This window comes from Salmo trutta, chromosome 35 (genome assembly GCF_901001165.1).
Source record: "Salmo trutta chromosome 35, fSalTru1.1, whole genome shotgun sequence".
Classification (NCBI taxonomy): domain Eukaryota; kingdom Metazoa; phylum Chordata; class Actinopteri; order Salmoniformes; family Salmonidae; genus Salmo; species Salmo trutta.
In genome coordinates, this window is record NC_042991.1 from 1,352,718 (window position 1) to 1,376,375 (window position 23,658).

The window sequence follows — 23,658 nt, forward strand, 5'->3', positions numbered from 1 at the left end:
TCAACTATTTTTCACCATTTGAAAGATAAACATCTCCTAAATCCAACCACGTTGTCCGATTTCAAAGAGGCTTTACGGCGAAAGCATAAAGTTAGGTTATGTTAGGAAAGTACATTGAAAATAGCTGTGTGTAATGTTTTGTCAATTCAAAGACAGGCGTCACCAAAAGCAGATAACCAGCTAAAATTATGCACTTTGACAATCTTCATCAGATGACACTCCTAGGACATTATGTTATACAATACATGCATTTTTTGTTCCATCAAGTTCATATTTATATCCAAAAACAGCATTTTACAGTAGCGGTGAAATTCAGATTTTTTTTCCCTCAAATGCTTCCGGTGAATCAGCGTTCCAATTTACAAAATTACTATTCGAAAACATTGGTAAATTATAATATTGTCATTCAAAGAATTATAGATTAACATCTCGTAAATGCTACCGCATTGCCATATTTCAAAATAACTTTGCTGGGAAATCACACTTTGCAATAAACGGGGTGCTAAGCTAAGAACAATAGGCTAGGATATATAGGTTAGCACCATCTTGTAACCATCTAATATCAATAATAATATTGTAAATAATTCCTTACCTTTGATTATCTTCATCAGAAGGCACTTCCGGGCATCCCAGGTCCTCAACAAATGTGGTTTCTTTCGACAAAGTTCATAATTTATGTCCAAATAACTCCAAGATGTTCCATGTTGTTAGGCGTTCAGTAGGCTCCTCAAAAGTAGGGCGGGGGGGGGTAAGTCACGACGAAAAGTTAAAAAAAAATCTATTTACGTTCGTTCAAACATGTCAAACGTTGTTTAGCATCAATCTTTAGGGCCATTTTTAACGTGAAACATCAGTAATATTTCAACCCGACCTCTCCTATGTCTTGAAAACCGTTTTTGATAAATGTCTCGCCTCACATGAACTCACATGAACGCGCAGGTGCGCGCAATAATGAAGTGACGACATCCCAGGGACGTCAACTTCTCTTCCTTGTCATCCGGTCTCTGTTCATCATAGACGCTTCAAACAACTTTATAAAGATCGTTGACATCTAGTGGAAGCCGTAGGAAGTGCGAAATGAATCCTTTGTCACTGTGTGATCTATTAGCAATGTCTCGAAAATAGTACAGCCACAAAATTCTCATTTCTTGGTTGTATTCTTCTCAAGTTTTTGCCTGCCATATGAGTTTTGTTATACTTACAGACACCATTCAAACAGTTTTAGAAAATTCAGAGTGTTTTCTATCCAAATATGTTCATAATATGCATATCCTAGCTTCTGAGTTGGTGTAGGAGGCAGTTAAAAATGGGCACATATTTTTTTCAAAATTCTCAATTTTGCCCCCTAGCCCGTAGAGGTTAACTTGGCTTTCGAATACCTTAGAAAGGCAGGGTAGGATATATATAGGTCTTAGCAGTTTTGGTCTAGAGTGTCTCCCCTTTTGAAGAGGGGGATGACCGCGGCAGCTTTCCAATCTTTGGGGATCTCAGACATTATGAAAGAGAAGTTGAACAAGCTAGTAATAGGGGTTTTAACAATTTCGGTGGAAAAATGTAGGAAGAGAGGGCCCAGATTGACTAGCCCTGCTGATTTGTAGGGTTCCAGATTTTGCAGCTCTTTCAGAACATCAGCTATCTGGATTTGGGTGAAGGAGAAATGGGGGAGGCTTGGGCAAGTTGCAGTGAGGGGTGCAGGGCTGTTGACCGGGGTCGGGGTAGCAGGGCTATTGAAATTCTCAATTATCGTGGATTTATCGGTGGTGACAGTGTTTCCTAGCCTCAGTGCAGTGGGCAGCTGGGAGGTGGTGCTCTTATTCTCCTTGGACTTTACAGTGTCCCAGAACTTTTTGGAGTTAGTGTTAGAGGATCCAAATTTCTGTTTGAAAAAGCTAGCCTTTGATTTCCTAACTGCTTGTGTATATTGGTTCCTAACTTCCCTGAAAAGTTGCATATCATGGGGGCAATTCGATGCTAATGCAGTACGCCGGTGTGCTGGTCAAGGGCAGTCAGGTCTGGAGTGAACCAAGGGCTATATCTGTTCCTGGTTCTACATTTTTGGAATGGGGCATGCTTATTTAAGATGGTGAGCAAAGCACTTTTAAAGAACAACCAGGCGTCCTCTACTGACGGAATGAGGTCAATATCCTTCCAGGATACCCAGCCAGGTCGATTAGAAAGGCCTGCTCGCTGAAGTGTTTTAGGGAGCGTTTTACAGTGATGAGGGGTGGTCGCTTGACCGCAGACCCATTACGGACGCAGGCAATGAGGCAGTGATCGCTGAGATCCTGGTTGAAGACAGCAGAGGTGTATTTTGAGGGCAGGTTGTTTAGGATGATATCTATGAGGATGCCCGTGTTTACGGATTTGATGTTGTGCCTGGTGGGTTCATTGATAATTTGTGTGAGACTGAGAGCATCAAGCTTAGATTGTAGGATGGCCGGGGTGTTAAGTATGTCCCAGTTTAGTTCACCTAGCAGCACGAACTCTGAAGATAGATGGGGGGGCAATCAATTCGCATATGGTATCCAGGGCACAGCTGGGGGCAGAAGGTGGTCTATAGCAAGCGGCAACGGTAAGAGACTTGTTTCTGGAGAGGTGGATTTTTAAAAGTAGAAGCTCAAATTGTTTGGGCACAGACCTGTATAGTAAGAGAGAACATTGCAAGCTATCCCTGCAGTAGATTGCAACTCTGCCCCCTTTGGCAGTTCTATCTTGTCGGAAAATGTTATAGTTAAGGATAAAAATTTCAGGGTTTATGGTGGTCTTCCTAAGCCAGGATTCAGACACGGCTAGGACATCCGGGTTGGCAGAGTGTGCTAGGGCAGTGAATAAAACAAACTTAGGGAGGAGGCTTCTAATGTTAACATGCATGAAACCAAGGCTTTTACGGTTATAGAAGTCAACAAATGAGAGCGCCTGGGGAATGGGAGTAGAGCTAGGCACTGCAGGGCCTGAATTAACCTCCACATCACCAGAGGAACAGAGGAGGAGTAGGATAAGGGTACGGCTAAAGGCTAAAATAACTGGACGTCGAGTACGTTCAGAACAGAGAGTAAAAGGAGCAGATTTCTGGACATGGTGGAATAGATTCAAGGCATAATATACATACAAGGGTATGGTAGGATGTGAATACATTGGGGGTAAACCTGTGCATAGAGTGCCGATGAAAGAGATATTGTCTCTAGAAATATCATTTAAACCAGGTGATGTCACCGCATGTGTGGGAGGTGGAACTAAAGTGTTAACTAAGGCTTATTGAGCAGGGCTAGTGGCTCTACTGTGAAATAAGGCAATAATTACTATCTAAAACAGCAATGGACAAGGCATATCGACGTTAGGGAGAGGCATGTGTAGCCGAGTGATCATAGGAGTCCAGTGAGTGGCTTCAGGCAGCTAGCGGGCCGGGGCTAGCAAGCTAGCAGAAGGGCCTTTGAGGGACGTCATGACGGAAGAAAGTCTGTTGTGGCCCCCTCGTGCAGTTACGTTGGCAGACGGATCAGCAGGGCTCCGTGTGGTAAACCAGGCCAATTGGCAAAATAGGTATAGTGGCCAAAGAATTTGTCCGATGGGCCTCTTAAGCTAACAGTCCGATGTGCTCTAGACAGCTAGTGGGCCGCGGATAGCAGGCTAGCGGATGGGCATTCAGGGGACATCGCAATGGAGGAGCCAGTTGAGAGACCCCCTCAGGCAAATCACGTCTGTAGTCCAGTCGTGATGGGTCGGTGGGGGTCCAGGCCAGTCTGCAAATAGGTATTGAAGTCCAAGGAGAGGCTGATGGACCTCTACGGTTAGCCGGGAGATGGGCCTAGCAGATGAGCCTAGCAAGGCTAGCTAGGCTAGCGGGTGGGCATTCTGGGGATGTCGCAACGGAGGAGTCAGTTGAAAAATCCCCCTCGGGCAGAATTACGTTGGTAGTCCGGTCCAATTGGCAAAATAAGTATTGTAGCCCAAAGAGTGGCTGATGGGCCTCTGCAGCTAGCTGGGAGATGGGCCTAGCAGATGGGCCTAGCAATGGCTAACTGACTACTAGCTAGTAGCCAGTTAGCTGGCTAGCTTTTGATGGGGGTTCCGGTTCTTAAGTATAAAAAATAGCGGATCCATACCACATTGGGTGAGGCGTGTTGCAAGAGAGTATGTTCAGTCCGTAGATGGAAAGTGATATTAAAATATATACGAGGTATATACGAAAAAACAAGGAAAAAAATAGATTTACACTGGACAAGACAAAACACACGTCCGACTGCTACGCCATCTTGGAAACAAAAAGGGGACTCTGAAACAATGATTCAACATACTGTTACTTTTAGAGCCAAGATTTCTCAGCACCTCAGCTTTTCACTGTAGCAATGACATCTCAACATTTCAAGCAAATACAATACCAAAGCATTTCAAGTTAACTTTTCAATAGCAAGTTAATAGTCTGTAAATCTTTTAGGGCAGCGATCCGCCTACACCCTTTGACATGTTACAGGTCTAGGACAGCTCTACAGCTTGACCTCTCTTCCAGACCCTGTGTGGTATGAAGCTGAGCATGCTTCTGTGTCAGTCAACATTTCTTGTGGTGTTGCAGGTAAGTATGGTGTGGGTGTGTGTTAAGTCCATCACGTTCTCTTTCAGAGAAACAGTTCATCTGGTCAGTGTGTTCTTTTGTGTTCAGTAGGTGAGGCCGATTGCAGCGGTACACCGCTCCTTCTGCGGTGCGGACATGATATGAACGTTCAGTTTCAGCTGGCTGGATGATCACTGCTGGTAGCCATGCTCCTCGATTCTAACTGACTCTCTGTATCGCTTTTGGTGTTGTCTCTGTGCACGCTTCGCATGGATTTCCTTGTAGCTGACGACCTCAGGTTGAAGCTCAGATCAGCAAGGCCATTACTTTGAAGGTAATGTGGGCTTTTGGTGATGTGTGTGAAATCCCATGCTTTTGTGAAGGATTCAAACTCCTTTGACTGTCAGATATGATAGTCTCTACGATGCCATGCCTGGCAAAGTCTGCTTTCAGCTGCAGATGTGGTGATGTAACATTGGCTCTTTGGCGTTTGAGGGGCGTAGTTCAAGACAGGTGGGGCATTTACCAACAATGTCCTCTATTTGTTTGCACATCCCGGGCTGAAACAAAATGTCATATGCTCTCTGTTTGCACTTTTCCATGTCCATGTGTCCAGCATGGATCTTTGTCAAAATCTCTTCTCTGAGACTGGTAGGAATGATGATTGTCTCTCCTTTGAAAATGATTCTGTTGATCTGCGATATCTGCTGTGATAGCTGAGTTAGGCTAATTAACACTGCGAGCTTGCGCTAGCTGTGACGTCATCAGTCACTCTTAAAGGAACATGCTTTCTTGCAGGTGAATAAAACAGAAATGAATATAGAGCTGTTGTTTCCAATCAACAAAAATTGTATTAATGTTGTACTGTACTGGAACTAATGACAACAAACTATACTGAACAAAATATAAATGCATCATGCAACAATTTCAACGATTTTACTAAGTTACAGTTTATATAAGGAAATTGAAATAAATTCTATGGATTCTATAAATCTATGGATTTCACATGACTGGGAAGGGGCGCAGCCATGGGTGAGCCTGGGAGGGCATAGGCCCACACACTTGGGAGAATGAGTTTTTCCACACAAAAGGGCTTTATTACAGACAGAAATTCTCCTCAGTTTCATCAGCTGTTCGGGTGGCTGGTCTCAGACGATCCCGCAGGTAAAGAAGCCATATGTGGAGGTCCTGAGCTGGCGTGGTTGCATGTGGTCTGCTGTTTTTGAGGCCGGTTGGACGTACTGCCAAAATCTCTAAAACGACATTGGAGGCAGCTTACGGTAGAGGAATTAACCTTAAATTCTCTGGGAACACCTCTGGTGGACATTTATGCAGTCAGCATGCCAATTGCACTCTCCCTCTAAACTTGAGACATCTGTGACATTGTGTTGTGTGACAAAACTGCCCATTTTAGAGTGGCCTTTTATTGTCCCCAGTACAAGGTGCACCTGTATAACGATCATGCTGTTTAATCAGCTTCTTAATATGCCACACCTGTAACTTCTTTGGTTACTACATGATTCCATATATGTTATTTCATAGTTTTGATGTCTTCACTATTATTCTACAATGTAGAAAATAGTAAAAATAAAGAAAAACCCTGGAATGAGTAGGCTAGTCCAAACTTTTGACTGGTACTGTATGTGTCAAGTACAATAAAAATGCATTTTGACAAAATATATTGTAGCGGGCGCCACCTGTTAGAAGACTTGGAGGCGTGGCTTGTGGGGGCGTGGCTTGGTCTGTAACGCTTTGCCAGATTGTCATGCCATTTAATGTGTTATCTTCTATTCTGTAATTAAAGGTTAAGTGTGGACACTGCCAGTTCTGCAGTCTTAATGAGATTGACATAAGTACATGTGATACCAAGTACATGTAATGCCTACTAAAGTTGAACAATTAAGACTGTAATTTCGTTACAATTTGATTTGGACAATTTATTATATTTGCCATAGGTTTTTCTTACAAATACATTTAATTGCATGTTGGAATATATTTGACAAAACATTTCCAAATACATTTAAAAATATATTTTCCAAATATTTTGATAGGTACATGTGAAAATATATTATAAAATACTCTTTAATGCATTTTTTTTTACATGCATTAAATACATTTTACAATGCTTTTAACATATATTGTGATATACATTGGAAATACATTCCGTAATACATATTTGGCCAATTTTCTTTTCATTTTTATGTGCAGTGTATTTGCTCTCTCTTTGCTTTTCTGGGTACACTTCGCCTGGTTAAGGACCAGTACACATAAGGAAACAGTGAAAAACCACAGCATGGGCCAAACTTCACATACATCAACAGTGGTTCACTCACTACTCTTTAGGAAAGATATTGCAAATATAGTCTGAGCAAGTACAGTTGAAGTTGGAAGTTAACATACACTTTGGTTGGAGTCATTAAAACTCGTTTTTCAAACACTTTACAAATTTCTTGTAAATAAACTATAGTTTTGGCAAGTCGGTTAGGACATCTACTTTGTGCATGACACAAGTCATTTTTCCAACAATTGTTAACAGACAAATTATTTCAGTTATTATTCACTGTATCACAATTCCAGTGGGTCAGAAGTTTACATACACTAAGTTGACTGTGCCTTTAAACGACAAGGAAATTTCCAGAAAATTATGTCATGACTTTAGAAGCTTCTGATAGGCTAATTGACATAATTAGAGTCAATTGGAGGTGTACCTGTGGATGTATTTCAAACTTATATTTAAAACTTCAAATTGTAGACCTCCACAAGTCTGGTTCATCCTTGGGACCAATTTCCAAATGCCTGAAGGTACCACGTTCATCTGTACAAACAATAGTACGCAAGTATAAACACAATGGGACCACGTAGCCGTCATACTGCCTCAGGAAGGAGACGCGTTCTGTCTCCTAGAGATGAACGTACTTTGGTGCGAAAAGGGACTGGTGCACTTCACAAAATAGATGGCATCATGAGGTAGGAAAATTATGTGGATATATTGAATCAACATCTCAAGACATCGGGTCTCCTCTTTGGACAATGACCCCAAGCATACTTCCAAAGTTGTAGCAAAATGACTTAGGGACAACAAAATCAAGGTATTAGAGTGGCCATTTCAAAGCCCTGACCTCAATCCTATAGAGCATTTGTGGGCAGAACTGAAAAAGCGTGTGCGAGCAAGGAGGCATACAAACCTGACTCTGTCAGGAGGAATGGGCCAAAATTCACCATTCACCCAACTTATTGTGGGAAGCTTGTGGAAGGCTACCTGAAACGTTTGACCCGAGTTAAACAATTTAAAGGCAATGCTACCAAATACTAATTGAGTGTATGTAAACTTCTGACCCACTGGGAATGTGATGAAAGAAATAAAAGCTCAAATAAATCATTCTCTCTATTATTATTGTGCCATTTCACATTCTTAAAATAAAGTGGTGATCCTAACTGACCTAAGATAGGGAATTTTTACTTGGATTAAATGTCAGGAATTGTGAAAAACTGAGTTTAAATGTATTAGGCTAAGGTGTATGTAAACTTCCGACTTCAACTGTATTTAGAATGGCCACAACCCACAATTCTGTCACAGTAAACCGTGCCTTATGCCTACGGAACCTGGGAATGCTTGTATTCTCCCAGACAGAAAGATCAGTGTTTAACATACAGTAACTGAGCTGAGTATCATTGTAGTGAATTTCCAGTAATATCAGTAGGTGGGGAATTGGGTATCACTGCTTCACCCGGCCTTACCCTAGCCTTAACAATATCCTTGGACTTAACCCTAGCCCTAACTTTAACCCTAACCCTTACCTGACCCATTCTACCTTCTTGCTTATCACAGACCCCATTGTCCCTCTCAAAAATCCCTTTCAGCACCCCATGTCCCTGTACCTTACCGCTCAATTACATCCAAACTTTGAATTCTGAACTCTGAACTCTGCTCCCATAGCATATCCATTCAATTAGGTTTTATGGTCCTTCACCATGACAAAAGAAAAATGATATAATCCAACGCTGCATCATTTGGTCACAACAACACTTTTTAAAGGAATGTTATCCTTTTTGTAAAGTTTTTACGTAATTTTTGTTGGTCTCCTTACATTGATTTGTGCTACAAATGTCAAATATTTTAATACCCCCATTTTTGAAAGGGTCCAAAAAGTGGCTGGTTTGAGTGGTAAGGTGAAAGCAGCTGACTGTAGACGAAAGTCGAGGAGAGAAATCGGGGGAGATTTATCTGTGACAGTCGGACACACATGTGGTTTTCCAACTGCAAGGCTCAGTGCAACATGGCAGTATTGCCATTGTTTAGAAATGTTTTTTTTTTATCTTGTTGAAATAAACATGTCTCCAACTAGCCTAGCTGACGCACGACCCAAGGACGTAGAGAGGTTGGTGTTAGCTAGACTGGTCTTCAACCCCCATTATCACACACTCACAAACTGAAAATATATGTGTGCACATTGAACACTCAATTGGTGAGAGGGAAAGCCTCAAATATCACATTCATTTGTACATATCCACTGTATACCTGAATTTCTGCAAATTTGTTTCCTGTTTCAGTCACGTCTTTGGTCATGTTCGCGTGGGTCAAACAAAAACATCCTAATGATTGATTCACAATAGAGTCTCCCATAATACAGGTGATGGCTGCAGTATGAAGTCGGTGAAGAGCAACTTCAGAAACTTGCAGTCGACTGCAGTCAACCTGATGACCTTTGATCACACGATTTTTGTTAAATTCATGCAGTCGACATACGTAAGTCCGACAAATTATATCCCCATAATGCAATGCACTTTGAAAAGAGGTGACCATCGACTTGACAAAAGTGATCCACTTGAACGCACCCATTGAATTGACCTTAACCAGACCCGGCCAACAAGGAGTCATACCCTATAGCAGGGTTCCCTAACCTGCAGCCCGCTAGGCTGCATTTGGCCTGCGGGTGATTTTATTATTTGACCCTCCAAATATTTTTTTTATTTTTATTGCTGGACATAAAAGACCAGCAAATCAGCTCCAAGTGATTTTATTTTTGTTAATCTGTTCTAAAGTATTCCCACGCATAATAGAGAGATATTATTGTATACAATCACAAATATCTGACTGAAACATAATCATTTCAAACCTTGTTACTGTTTGGGCTCAGTCTACAAATTATTTGAGAACTATGTTCCGTCCCCCTGACCAACCACACAGGAAAAAAATTGGCCTGCAGCTGAATCTAGTTGATGATCCCTGCCCTATAGGCTACATGTGACAAAGGCCAATATATTTTTGTGTGCTTGTGTGCATGCACTCATGTTTAAGTGGTGGGATTCTGCTTTAACAGGTTCGCTCTAGCAGTAGCCACTTGTTTTCCATCATCAGCAGGGAGGGATCTCCATATATGTTAGTAATGGTCCATAGCAGCTGCAGGCCAGAGCTCCTGGCCAACAGAGAGAGAGGCCTGTTACAGTATAGTTTACTGTGGATCTGTTGCAGCATGGCAACAGCCTGAGTTATAGTCCTGCAGGTGCACTGGGTCTGATATGGTTGAGCTGGAGTGGAGTACTACTGCAACCCCAGCCTCTTTTACACACACACACACACACACACACACACACACACACACACACACACACACACACACACACACACACACACACACACACACACACACACACACACACACACACACACACAGATGAATGTATGCAGGCACACACACATGCACAAGTGGAATTGCTCAGATGTGAGGCAATGTGTTGGGTGCTTGCTGTGGAGTGGGAGGCAGCTTTGGCTGAGTAGGTCACATACCACACAGCTCCAATTACATGAGCAGATAGCTCAGCCAGGGAAGGATACCAGAGACAGAGAGAAGTGAGGAGGAGAAGGAGAGAGAGAAAGAGTGGAAGGGGTGGTGCTGTACTTCCCTCCTTCACTGGGCTTAAAGCAAAGCAAACCTCAAAGTCAAACCCTTTTTTCAATCACAGAGTTACTACTATATATCTCAGTTTAAAGATCAGACATTGTAGCTTATTTCCTCATGTTGAAATGGTGTGTTCCAGCTCGATTAACTCATTGTTGACTGATGCTGTGATGTGATTGGCTGGGACCTGGGTAATCAGGTAACAGATGTTTATTAGTGTTTAGAGTTGCACTGTTGTTGATTGCTCTCTCTCTCTCTCTCTCTCTCTCTCTTCTATTTATTTATCTTCAATGTATTTCTCTCTCTCCTATTTATTTATCTACTCTGTCCCACCCCTCTCCCTCTGTGCTGCAGGACAATGAGGTGTTAGTCATCATCCTCAGTATGACAGGGAAGTTTGCCATTGCCATAGCCTTTGGCCTCATCTACCTCTACACCTGTGAGCTCTACCCAACTATCATCAGGTACGGTACACACTGTCAGCTTTATGTATCCAACATTCTTCATGTATCCTAACAGATGCGATCAATTATAGAACGTGTGTGTGTGTGTGTGTGTGTGTGTGTGTGTGCGCGCGCGCGCGTGTGTGTGTGTGTGTGTGTGTGGTGGGGGGTGTTCTCCCCTCAGGTCCCTGGCGGTGGGCAGTGGCAGTATGATGTGTCGTGTGGGCAGCATCGTGGCTCCTTTCTGTGTCTACCTAGCTGACATCTGGCAATACCTACCACAGGTAAATGACAGACGGACAGACGGACGGACACTGTAGATAGAGCATGTATTGTGATTATGATGACACATTTTAGTTCTTCAATGAACACTTTCTTTTTCTCCTCTCTTTGCTTTCCTCTCCTCTCCCATAGCTGATTGTGGGGATCCTGGCGTTTATAATAGGTGTTCTGACCCTGTTGTTACCAGAGACCCTGGGTGAGCCCTTGACCAGCACCATGGAGGAGGCTGAGGCTCTAGGCAGGAAGACTAGCCCTGATCAGGGAACGAAATACCCTGAGGAGGGGGTGGAGATGAACTAGATCCAGAGCAACTAGTTGGACGGCAAGCCCTGAGGGATACACCTCACCACCAACCAGACGGATAGAGAGGGGGTAGGAATAGATACTACTGGAAGCGATGCCAAGAAACCAACAAAACAAACAACATCGAATTTGGAACCTTAGTAGGACTTTTTGTAATAAAGTGTTTTTTTACATTTTGTTCTGCAAAGTGGCCAATTTCAGAGCTGGTATGCTCTGGATGAGCCAACCAAACGCAGCCAACCTCTGAGTTCCTTGGCTGCAGCTGAGGGAAGGGAAGTGAAGGCCCTTTATTCACCACATCTCAGTCTCCTGATGAGAGCCACATGAAACTGAGCCTCATGATCGACATTCACGTCACGTGTGCCTTCCAATCACAGCCACTAATGAATGCGTGTGCGAGAGATTGAGAGCGAGAAAGAAAGAGTGTGCAGGTTCTACGTAGGAAGTGTGTGTGCATGCATGTGTGTGTGCGTGTGAAATTTGATATTTCACTGACTGAGACTGTGATTTAGTTACCTCTATTCAGCTCGATGATCATCTACTGCAGCTGATTTTGGCTGTGTTACAGACAATGCTATTGTTAGGTCATTTAAAGTGTACTTTGTTAATCTGAAGTCCACACACACACACAAACACAAACACAAACACACACACACACACACACACACACACACACACACACACACACACACACACACACACACACACACACACACACACACACACACACACACACACAGAGAGAGAAAAGTGCATAGTGTTTGTGTATCTCAGGGCATCCACCATAGGATCTCACTGTGATAATACACAGTGTATTTGGAAAGTATTCAGACTCCTTCTCTTTTTCCACATTTTGTGACGTTACAGCCTTATTCTAAAATGGATTAAATAACAAAACATCCTCATCAATCTACACACAATACCCCATAATGACAAAGCAAAACAGGTTTTCAGAAAAACAATTGCCCAAAAAAAGGAACCTTATTTACATAAGTATTCAAACCCTTCGCTATGAGACTCGAAATTGAGCTCAGGTGCATCCTGTTTCCATTGATCATCCTTGAGATGTTTCTACAGCTTGATTGGAGTCCATCTGTGGTAAATTCAATTGATTGGACATGATTTGGAAAGGCACACACCTGTATATATATGGTCCCACAGTTGGCTGTGCATGTCAGAGCAAAAACCAAGCCATGAGGTCGAAGGAATTGTCCGTAGAGCTCCAAGACAGGATTGTGTCGAGGCACAGATCTGGGGAAGGGTACCAAAAAATGTCTGCAGCATTGAAGGTCCTCAAGAACACAGTGGCCTCCATCATTCTTAAACGTAAGAAGTTTGGAACCACGAAGAATCTTCCTAGATTTTCAGAAAAACAATTGCCCAAAAAAAGGAACCTTATTTACATAAGTATTCAAACCCTTCGCTATGAGACTCGAAATTGAGCTCAGGTGCATCCTGTTTCCATTGATCATCCTTGAGATGTTTCTACAGCTTGATTGGAGTCCATCTGTGGTAAATTCAATTGATTGGACATGATTTGGAAAGGCACACACCTGTATATATATGGTCCCACAGTTGGCTGTGCATGTCAGAGCAAAAACCAAGCCATGAGGTCGAAGGAATTGTCCGTAGAGCTCCAAGACAGGATTGTGTCGAGGCACAGATCTGGGGAAGGGTACCAAAAAATGTCTGCAGCATTGAAGGTCCTCAAGAACACAGTGGCCTCCATCATTCTTAAACGTAAGAAGTTTGGAACCACGAAGAATCTTCCTAGAGCTGGCCGCCTGGCCAAACTGAGCAATTGGGAGGTGGTCAGGGAGGGAGATGACCAAGAACCCAATGGTCAATCTGACAGAGCTCCAGAGTTCCTCTGTGGAGATGTGAGAACCTTCCAGAAGGACAACCATCTCTGCAGTACTCCACCAATCGGGCCTTTATGGTAGAGTGGCCAGACGCAAGCCACTCCTCAGTAAAAAGCACATGACAGCCTGCTTGGAGTTTGCAAAAATACACATAAAGGACTCTCAGACCATGAGAAACAAGATTCTTTGGTTTGATGAAACCAAGATTGAACTCTTTGGCCTGAATGCTAACTGTCACGTCTGGAGGAAACCTGGCACCATCCCTACAGTGAAACATGGTGGTGGCAGCATCATGCTGTGGGGCTGTTTTCAGCTGCAGGGACTGGGAGACTAGTCAGGATTGAGCCAAAGATGAACAGAGCAAATTACAGAGACATCCTTGATGAAAACCTGCTCCAGAGCGCTCACTACCTCAGACTGGGGTGAAAGTTCACCTTCCAACAGGACAACAACCTTAAGCACACAACCAAGACAACGCAGGAGTGGCTTCGGGACAAGTCTCTTGAGTGGCCTAGCCAGAGCCTGGACTTCAACCTGATCGAACATCTCTGGAGAGACCTGAAAATAGCTGACGCTCCCCATCCAACCTGACAGAACTTGAGAGTATCTGCAGAGAAGAATGGGAGAAACTCCCCAAATACAGGTGTGCCAAGCTTGTAGCTTCATTCCCAAAAAGACTTGACATTGTAATTGCTGCCAACAGTGCTTCAACAAAGTACTGAGTAGAGGGTCTGAATAGTCATGTAAATGTGAAATTGCAGTTTTTATTCGTAATACATTTGCAAACATTTCTAAAAACCTGTTTTTGTGTAGATTAGGGAAAATAACAATTAAATCAATTTTAGAATACGGCTGTAATGTAACAAAATGTGTAAAAAATCAAGGGGTCTGAGTACTTTCCAAATGCACTGTAGCTGTAGTTTTTTCTCTCTAGATCTCTGTGATGTTTAAAAACAAATCCATGTCATTTACGATGCCTTTGATAATACCCTTCACTTACTCTGTGTGCCAACTACCTCTCACAGTCTCACATCAGAATTAGACTTTCATCCATGTTTCTCAAACGTCAAATTTTGAAGTTGTTCCAAACGTTACATTTCAAAATGCTAAAGGTTAGGTTTAGGCATTAACTCCACATTTTTAAGGTTAGGGTTAAGTTTAGGCATTCACTCAGAAATCTTAAGCTTAGGTATTAACTCCTAATGGTTAAGGTAAGGGTAAAGGTTTGGGATAGGCTTAAAACAAAAATCTCACAAACTACTTTCTATTGCTACGTTCAACACACAACCTTTGGCACCAGAGGCATATGCTTATGCACCAGAGGCAGATGCGTACTCCCAGCCACCATCTCCATCCACAACGCCCTAGCAAATCCGAAACCAGCTTGAAGGTAACAGCGTTCACTGTTGCCCCTAGTGGATGGTTTCCATGTCATCGCCCGATGTCCCGACGTGTGCACATGTGCACTTGCGCCTGTGTTTGTTTTTGCGTGTTCGGATGCGATGGACTACCTTAAAAGAAGTGAGTGTGTGTGGGTGTGCATGAATATAAATGAAGTAAGCTACATTCTAGTCTCCCATCCAGAAAAGGATCAAGTAGACTTCTTTCTCTGTGTTGGGAGCATAGTTGCCGGATGAAAAGATGGAAGAAAGACATTGCTGTATTTATCAAATGACAGAATGGATTTTGTTCATGTTTTGAAAAGTTCTGATTACTCTTTAAACCATGATGTTTTTGACCAAAGATGTGACGATGAACCCTATGATCTGCTTTAAATTCATTCTTAAACATAAACAGGCAATATACTGTGTAAACGAACATACACGGCTCTGATATTTGGTATCCTGACATTGGAAATCTATAAAACATCCTAATCAAAAAAAGCAACTGATGCAATTGCCATCTGTTTTTTGTTTGTTTTAACAGTCTAACAATCATTTAATTGATTGTTAATGTGTATTTTTGTAGGTTTCATGTTATTATTAAACATTTTTCATTTGAAGGGAAATTAAAAGGAGATGTCTAACAAATATTGTGGCCTTTCTCCTGGTTCATTCAGGTAGCTAGGTTTCTAGACTTCTTAATGTCCTTTGGGTAGCAGGTAGCCTAGTGGTTAGAGCGTTGGGCCAGTAACAGAAAGGTTGCAGGGTCAAATCCCTGAGCTGACAAGGTAAAAATCTCTCATTCTGCCCCTGAACAAGGCAGTTAACCCACTGTTCCTAGGCTGTCATTGTAAATAAGAATTTGTTCTTAACTGACTTGCCTAGTTAAATAAAATGTGTTCATAAAGCCTTTATACAGTATTCTATATAATCTCACAGCTCCAAAAGAGAAAGCTCCTCTTCCCCAGCACAAAAACATTTCTCAAACAGAACAAAACAGAGATAAACATACCTGAATTTGTCTAGTAGAAACTCACATTTGCAACTGTTGGACTAATGATTACACCCTATATCAGCTAGATGCAGGCAAGTGGTGTTGAATGTGTCACTGTCTGTCACCTTGATTACTCTAATTTCTCTCGACCTGTGCACCTACATTATACACTTTCATTCATAGGCTAGGTTGTAGCAACCTCATGATGGGTATAGGTAAAATGTGAGTATCATGTAGTAGTCTAAACCCATCGATGTTACATTGAGCTGGGTGAATGGAATATGAATGACAGTCATCCAATATGCTGTAATAGAAATGAGGCCATACTCATTAAACAAATCAACATCGACTGCCACTGGTGTGCGCCAGCTCATGCCTTTAATTTTGTATTATGTCTGTGGAGGACAGAGTGTGTATACAGAGTTACTGTGTGTGTGGAGTGAGCCCAAGACCAGCCCATCAACACACACAGCTTTCCATTCGCTGCTGGAGAGGGGAGGAGGGGGTCTTCACTGCCAGCTCCATCTTCTACACCACAGCCACAAACACACTACCTCAAACACAGTAGTCAGTCATCTGGATTGCTCAAGTATTAGCTTCCGGAGTATCTGTGGTGTATGTGTCTCTACCAGACACACTGACTGATACAGACTTCACTTGTACGCACACATTTTATGCTATCAGTGGTAGGCTTTGTAGTGGTATACACAGCCTGGTCACCATTAGACCCTATGCAGTGAGGCTTGTGACAGAGCGAAGGGTAAGGAAAAGAGGGTGGGAGAGAAGGAGAAGGAAACCAGCGCTTGCAGGCCAAGGTTTCTGAGAAAGAGTGATGAGCTGGTGCATGGGCCCCGGGGGAAGAAAGAGAGAGGGAGAGGAGTGTGTGTGTGAGGAGCAGTATGTAACAGAAATAGCAGCAACATAAATACCTAAGTCAGGCTCATTTGATCTACGGCATACTGACCTTATGGGTATCCTACGAAGCAGGTTTGAGGAGTTAGCAAAGTCACTTTGGTCAACTCGGGATAACCGGTCATACGAAAGTGGCTCACCTTTTAGCCAGGTAAATTTCTATGGCAACGATTCCTTCAGAACAAACCTGCTCAGAGGCAAGCTAACTCACGGCTAACTCCACTTACCCTGAATGAAATGACTGAGCAACGAGTTGAGGACCAATGAAATCAGATTCCCTCCCTCTTGCAAAGATTGCATCATCATCCCCCTAATTTGAGGAAGATGACTGATTAAATATTTGGTTAATCAAATACTTTTTTTGTTGTTGTTAAAAAACAGTAATGTTGAAATATATCACATTACACATACAGAATGCATTTTAAACTTCAAGCAATGTAAAACTTTTCTATGATCAATAGGAATGGGAAAACAGGTATTTGCGCATTGATAAGCACACCAAAGCGGCATTAACGTGTAAAGACAGCACTTCTAGAATCCTATTTCACAACATAGCCTGCTGAATATGCAAGATAACTATTATTTCATTTTGATTTTGGCACAAATGAAAATGTGGCGCTGACTCGCCCATAGATTGATGTTTCAGGATTGTCTCAATGAAGAGTTATTCGTTCGACTAGCCATGTGTGACATGCACGCGCAGTTATAAGCCTGCTAGAGTTAGCGGCAGGTGGACGAGCAATATCCACCATCATAGTACAGATGAAGCCGGAGCTGGAATGTGAAACTAACTGAAGCTGACTAGCTTTAGAAAACCCTGAGTAGATCTAGCTCGCTTCGTAGGATACCCCTCTTAGACTAGCATACTGACACAAGCATGCACACACGCACCCACACACACCCATGAACAAACGCAGGCACGCACAAACCCATGGTGACATGTACACATAACCCAGTAACAGGAATAGTTTGGTTCCATTATGCAGTGTCTGACAGGCAGTGTGGATGTGCAGAGAGCCTCATTACGTCATTACTCCAAGAAAACTAGAACAAACTCGGTTACCTGTCACTTACATTGGTATTTTAGGTAGTGGCACTGGCACTGATCCCAAAACAATCTTATGTCCTTGACCTCCATATTCCCGCCAAATGTGACCACTGTTCTGTGGAAATAAATGGCCCATAAACAAGAAGGCTGTTGTATGCGACACACATTAAATCCCATATTCACTATATTTTTCATATGGACATTGTTTGTGGAGTTTTGATATAGTGGACTATTTACTTCATGTTAATTTTCCATATGGACAATGTCTTCAGAGTTCACAAGAGGTGACCTGGAGAGTTGAAGTCTTGGGTGACCTGTCAGTCAAGCTGAACCGGAGATGCCGCCATCTGCTGGTCAATGTGGGAGCTACATCAAACACATGGAAGCGAGCTGATTTCTCTATGGGCCAACTCCCCAAATGACTCAATAGCTGTAGACAGTCTGTAGACCCCAACAACCCCTCCACATTCCCTCCCATCTCCTGGTCTTCTTCTCAACACACCAATTCCTTCATCCCTTCAACCCCCCACAAACCCTCTATCCATGTCTCTAATTTTAAACTGAAGTTGGGATCAGCATTGGCTAATCTTACTTCTGTGATTGTAATGCAAACGCCCCCTCATCACACCACGTCCAGCCAATCTCATCCACTGTCCATATCAGCAGTTCTCAGGGCACCCAAGAGATTCAACGTGACATCTGATGGAGGAGTAAGCTTCCGACTCCAAAATAGCAACAATGGCGGTTATCAGTTAGAACACTGTCAGTTTCCATTGACACTGACGTAAACTTTTCTTTCCGGATTTGATCATTGCTCAATGGTTGAGTCATCTTTTTCTGTGGTAACCAACCAGCTGTTGGGGTCTTGGTCACCCTTCTTCAGGGTCTCTGGGGTGTTGAAGACTGGGCCTTTACTCTCAGGAAGGAGGGCTGGTGGGCAGGGGGTCGGGAGACCGACTTGAGGCCAATTTTCTTCTTAATCAGGTGGAACTGGAACAGCACTTACACCGGAATAACCTAGTACTTCTGGTTCATCATGTTGTTAGCACATAACAGAGGCTGCATTTCTTTCATGGATCCAGAGATAGGTGGGTAAATGTACATTAAATGTATACTCTGGAATTGGAAAACAATAGGCTAGCACTCCTTTATTGTATAATTAAGAACGAGGGGGAAAGCACAGACAGCAACTGCAATTGTTAGGTTTTTATTTTGAAAACTATCTGAGGATACTGAAATTCATGGATTCCATTCATCGTAAAACAGTTCCGCCATTTCCTTAAGTTGTTCATATTTTATTTTGGAACTTTGATAGTATGAATAACTAGATAGTTGTAAGAATCCTAAAAGTACAAATTATTTCAACTTTGTAAGAAACCTTTTTTTTCCTGAGAATCTTATCTGGAATGCAAATGAATACATAATAATAATAATAAATTAAACTGTCAAAAAGAAAATCCACACGGAATGACAATGACTACATAGGCCTTTACACAATCTGTATATTAGATCGGCATGTTGTATGGCATACTGTAGGTACTAATGCTAGGTAATAGCTTGTTGTTGTGGCTATTTATTATCTGGATGTTGAGTTATCTAAAATGTCCAAAGTGTAACACCATGGCTGCACTATGAAATACTGTAGAACTGAGAGTCAGGAGAGTTTGGAAACAGAGAAAACAAAGTAGACATCTGAAGTTGAACAACATCAAATAGATTAAGTGCAGTGTGTTAAGACTTAACAAATGGTCATTTAATTTGGTGAGTTCAGGTAAAGCTTTGGATTAAAATGTTTCATCCTTCAGCTCTATCTTTTTAAAAATATTTTTATTTTAGTGTTTTTTGTTGTTGTAGGATGTCAAACATTAATGCTCTGTCTTATGGAAACATCGACAATTGAGGACAAACATACATTTTCACCAATCAACATAATATTTCCTCAATATTTCCCTAGTTATGTCCCAAAATATTCAACCCATCTTCATACATTGTCAGTTTGACAAATGTCAAATCCAATCATAGACGCACATTTGGAATTCTCTGAATTCATAGTTGGGTGCTCTTCTTGCCATTTGACCGTCTTATATCATTTCCATGTCTGTTAAGCAAAGTAAACTGATTCTGTTATGCATAGACACTGTCACATTTGAGCTAAACCAAGTCAAATCAAACCTTAAAACAACCAAAGTTAACTTTTTAAAGATTCCATTATTCTAGTCAATCTTTAAATATGGCAGTTAGTCCATCCATCCATCCATCCGCCCACTCCCAAGGTCCTCAGCCGTGAGAGTCCGAGCCAAACGGAAAATGGAGCCCGTAAAAACACGGGCATCAGGATCCACACACCCCCAACCAATCGTCTTCCTGGGAATGCTGACAGACAGGGCGTATTCCCCGCCCCCTTCTCATGCCAACCAGCCGCTGGTGAAGTCTTCAGTCGCCACGGGAACTGTCAGGGCTGGACGAACCAGATGTTGGCGTCCTCAAGGTCGGTCTCCAGCTCCTCATCTTCGTCAAGGGGCTCTGTGGTTCGGACGGCCAGCTCTCTTAGGAAGGAGGCCTGGTGGGCAGTGGGTCGGGAGACCGACTTGAGGCCAATCTTCTTCTTCATCAGGTGAAACTGCTTTCGGATGAAGTTGTAGAAGTCGTACTCGTAGCGCATGCGGTGGTATAGCACCTGAAGAGCTTCCAGAGTGGGTGTGTGTTTACGCACCGTGCCAGTCATGTTCCCCATCTTCATGTAGTCTGCAGGAAGGGGAGGAGACAAAGAAATAGACCAGGAAGTTACTGATGTGTGGTTAAAATGTGAAGAGGAGACATATTGTCAGACTTAAAAGTGAAGATTATATTTAAAAAAAAATTGTGGCTAGATCAGCTTTAATATTGTGGATAGATTGTAGCTTCTATCAATGTAATTGTCTGCATCACTTCCAATCCCACATATATTTTGTTGGGTAAAAATATATTTACATTTATAAACTGGGCGGTTCGAGCCCAGAATGCTGATTGGCTGACAGCTGTGTTATATCCCGAGTGGTGCAGCAGTCTAAGGCACTGCATCTCAGTGCAAGAGTTGTCACTACAGTCCCTGGTTCAAATCCAGGCTGTATCACATCCAGTCGTGATTGGGAGTCCCATAGGGCGGCATACAATTGGCCCAGCGCCGTCCGGGTTTGGCCGGTGGAGGCCGTCATTGTAAATAAGAATTTGGTCTTAACTGACTTGCCTTGTTAAATACAGGTTCAATACAAAATAAAATAAATATCAGACTATATACCATTGGTATGACAAATTTATTTGTATTTATTTTTCCTGCTATAATTATGTTGGTAACCCGTTTATAATAGCAATAAGGCACTTTGGGGGGTTTGTGTTATATGGCCATTATACCACGTCTAAGGGCTGTGTCACGCATAAGAACAGCCCTTAGCTGTGGTACATTGGCCATATACCACACCTCCTTGGGCCTTATTGCTTAAATATACATACCCGCATATATATATATATATATATATATATATATATATAATATCTATATATATATATATAATATCTATATCTATATATATATAATATCTATATATATATATATAATATCTATATATATAATATCTATAATATCTATATCTATATCTATATCTATATATATCTATATATATGCTGCTCAAAAAAATAAAGGGAACACTTAAACAACACAATGTAACTCCAAGTCAATCACACTTCTGTGAAATCAAACTGTCCACTTAGGAAGCAACACTGATTGACAATACATTTCACATGCTGTTGTGCAAATGGAATAGACAACAGGTGGAAATTATAGGCAATTAGCAAGACACCCCCAATAAAGGAGTGGTTCTGCAGGTGGTGACCACAGACCACTTCTCAGTTCCTATGCTTCCTGGCTGATGTTTTGGTCACTTTTGAATGCTGGCGGTGCTTTCACTCTAGTGGTAGCATGAGACGGAGTCTACAACCCACACAAGTGGCTCAGGTAGTGCGGCTCATCCAGGATGGCACATCAATGCGAGCTGTGGCAAGAAGGTTTGCTGTGTCTGTCAGCGTAGTGTCGAGAGCATGGAGGCGCTACCAGGAGACGTGGAGGAGGCCGTAGGAGGGCAACAACCCAGCAGCAGGACCGCTACCTCCGCCTTTGTGCAAGGAGGAGCAGGAGGAGCACTGCCAGAGCCCTGCAAAATGACCTCCAGCAGGCCACAAATGTGCATGTGTCTGCTCAAACGGTTAGAAACAGACTCCATGAGGGTGGTATGAGGGCCCGACGTCCACAGGTGGGGGTTGTGCTTAGAGCCCAACACCGTGCAGGACGTTTGGCATTTGCAAGAGAACACCAAGATTGGCAAATTCGCCACTGGCGCCCTATGCTCTTCACAGATGAAAGCAGGTTCACACTGAGCACATGTGACAGACGTGACAGAGTCTGGAGACGCCGTGGAGAACGTTCTGCTGCCTGCAACATCCTCCAGCATGACCGGTTTGGCGGTGGGTCAGTCATGGTGTGGGGTGGCATTTCTTTGGGGAGCCGCACAGCCCTCCATGTGCTCGCCAGAGGTAGCCTGACTGCCATTAGGTACCGAGATGAGATCCTCAGACCCCTTGTGAGACCATATGCTGGTGCGGTTGGCCCTGGGTTCCTCCTAATGCAAGACAATGCTAGACCTCATGTGGCTGGAGTGTGTCAGCAGTTCCTGCAAGAGGAAGGCATTGATGCTATGGACTGGCCCGCCCGTTCCCCAGACCTGAATCCAATTTAACACATCTGGGACATCATGTCTCGCTCCATCCACCAACGCCACGTTGCACCACAGACTGTCCAGGAGTTGGCGGATGCTTTAGTCCAGGTCTGGGAGGAGATCCCTCAGGAGACCATCCGCCACCTCATCAGGAGCATGCCCAGGCGTTGTAGGGAGGTCATACAGGCACGTGGAGGCCACACACACTACTGAGCCTCATTTTGACTTTTAAGGACATTACATCAAAGTTGGATCAGCCTGTAGTCTGGTTTTCCACTTTAATTTTGAGTGTGACTCCAAATCCAGACCTCCATGGGTTGAGAAATTGGATTTCCATTGATTATTTTTGTGTGATTTTGTTGTCAGCACATTCAACTATGTAAAGAAAAAAGTATTTAATAAGATTATTTCATTCATTCAGATCTAGGATGTGTTATTTTAGTGTTCCCTTTATTTTTTTGAGCAGTATATATATATACATATACATATACACATACATATATACATACATACATACATACATACATACATACATACATACATACATACATACATACACACATACACGTATATACATATATACATACACACATATATGTATATACATATATACATACACACATATATGTATATATATATATATATGTATATACATATATACATACACACATATATGTATATATATATATATACAAGTATATACATATATATACACACACATATATGTATATATATATATACAAGTATATACATATATACACACATATATGTATATACATATATACATACACACATATATGCATATATATACATATATACATACACACATATATGTATATATATATATACAAGTATATACATATATATATATACACACACATATATGTATATATATATATATATACAAGTATATACATATATATACACACATATATGTATATATATATATATATATATATAAATATATATATATATATACATACACATGTAACAGGGTTGGTTATGTTTCCACTTGCCTCTAAAGCAATGTGTACTTAATGTTCAAGCATTCGTATTGGTTGGTTCAACTGAAGACAATAAGGTGTGTTGTGATTGGCCCCGCTTGCAGATAGGGGGAGATCGTGAACGTCAGGTCTTCCCAGTATGAAAATGTGATGCAAGGGGTAGGTCACGTTCTGAATACTGTTTTATATTTTATATTTTACAATGTGTACAAGTTTGCTGTACGTTACTGA

General features: G+C 42.1%; 2 protein-coding genes across 2 annotated transcripts in view; one reads left to right on the plus strand and one right to left on the minus strand.

Annotated features, from left to right (window-relative positions):
• slc22a16 (solute carrier family 22 member 16) overlaps nt 1-12,110 on the plus strand; it is a 61,912-nt gene extending 49,802 nt beyond the window's left edge. The window contains exons 6-8 of the mRNA XM_029732956.1: nt 10,804-10,913; nt 11,077-11,176; nt 11,307-12,110. Of these exons, the coding sequence (XP_029588816.1) occupies nt 10,804-10,913; nt 11,077-11,176; nt 11,307-11,474 (378 nt within the window). The 3' untranslated portion in view covers nt 11,475-12,110. The remainder of the gene's footprint in view (nt 1-10,803; nt 10,914-11,076; nt 11,177-11,306) is intronic.
• Nucleotides 12,111-18,866: 6,756 nt separating this feature from the next.
• Nucleotides 18,867-23,658, minus strand: part of usta (uronyl 2-sulfotransferase a) — a 174,244-nt gene continuing 169,452 nt past the window's right edge. The window contains exon 8 of the mRNA XM_029732957.1: nt 18,867-20,420. Within this exon, the coding sequence (XP_029588817.1) occupies nt 20,128-20,420 (293 nt within the window). The 3' untranslated portion in view covers nt 18,867-20,127. The remainder of the gene's footprint in view (nt 20,421-23,658) is intronic.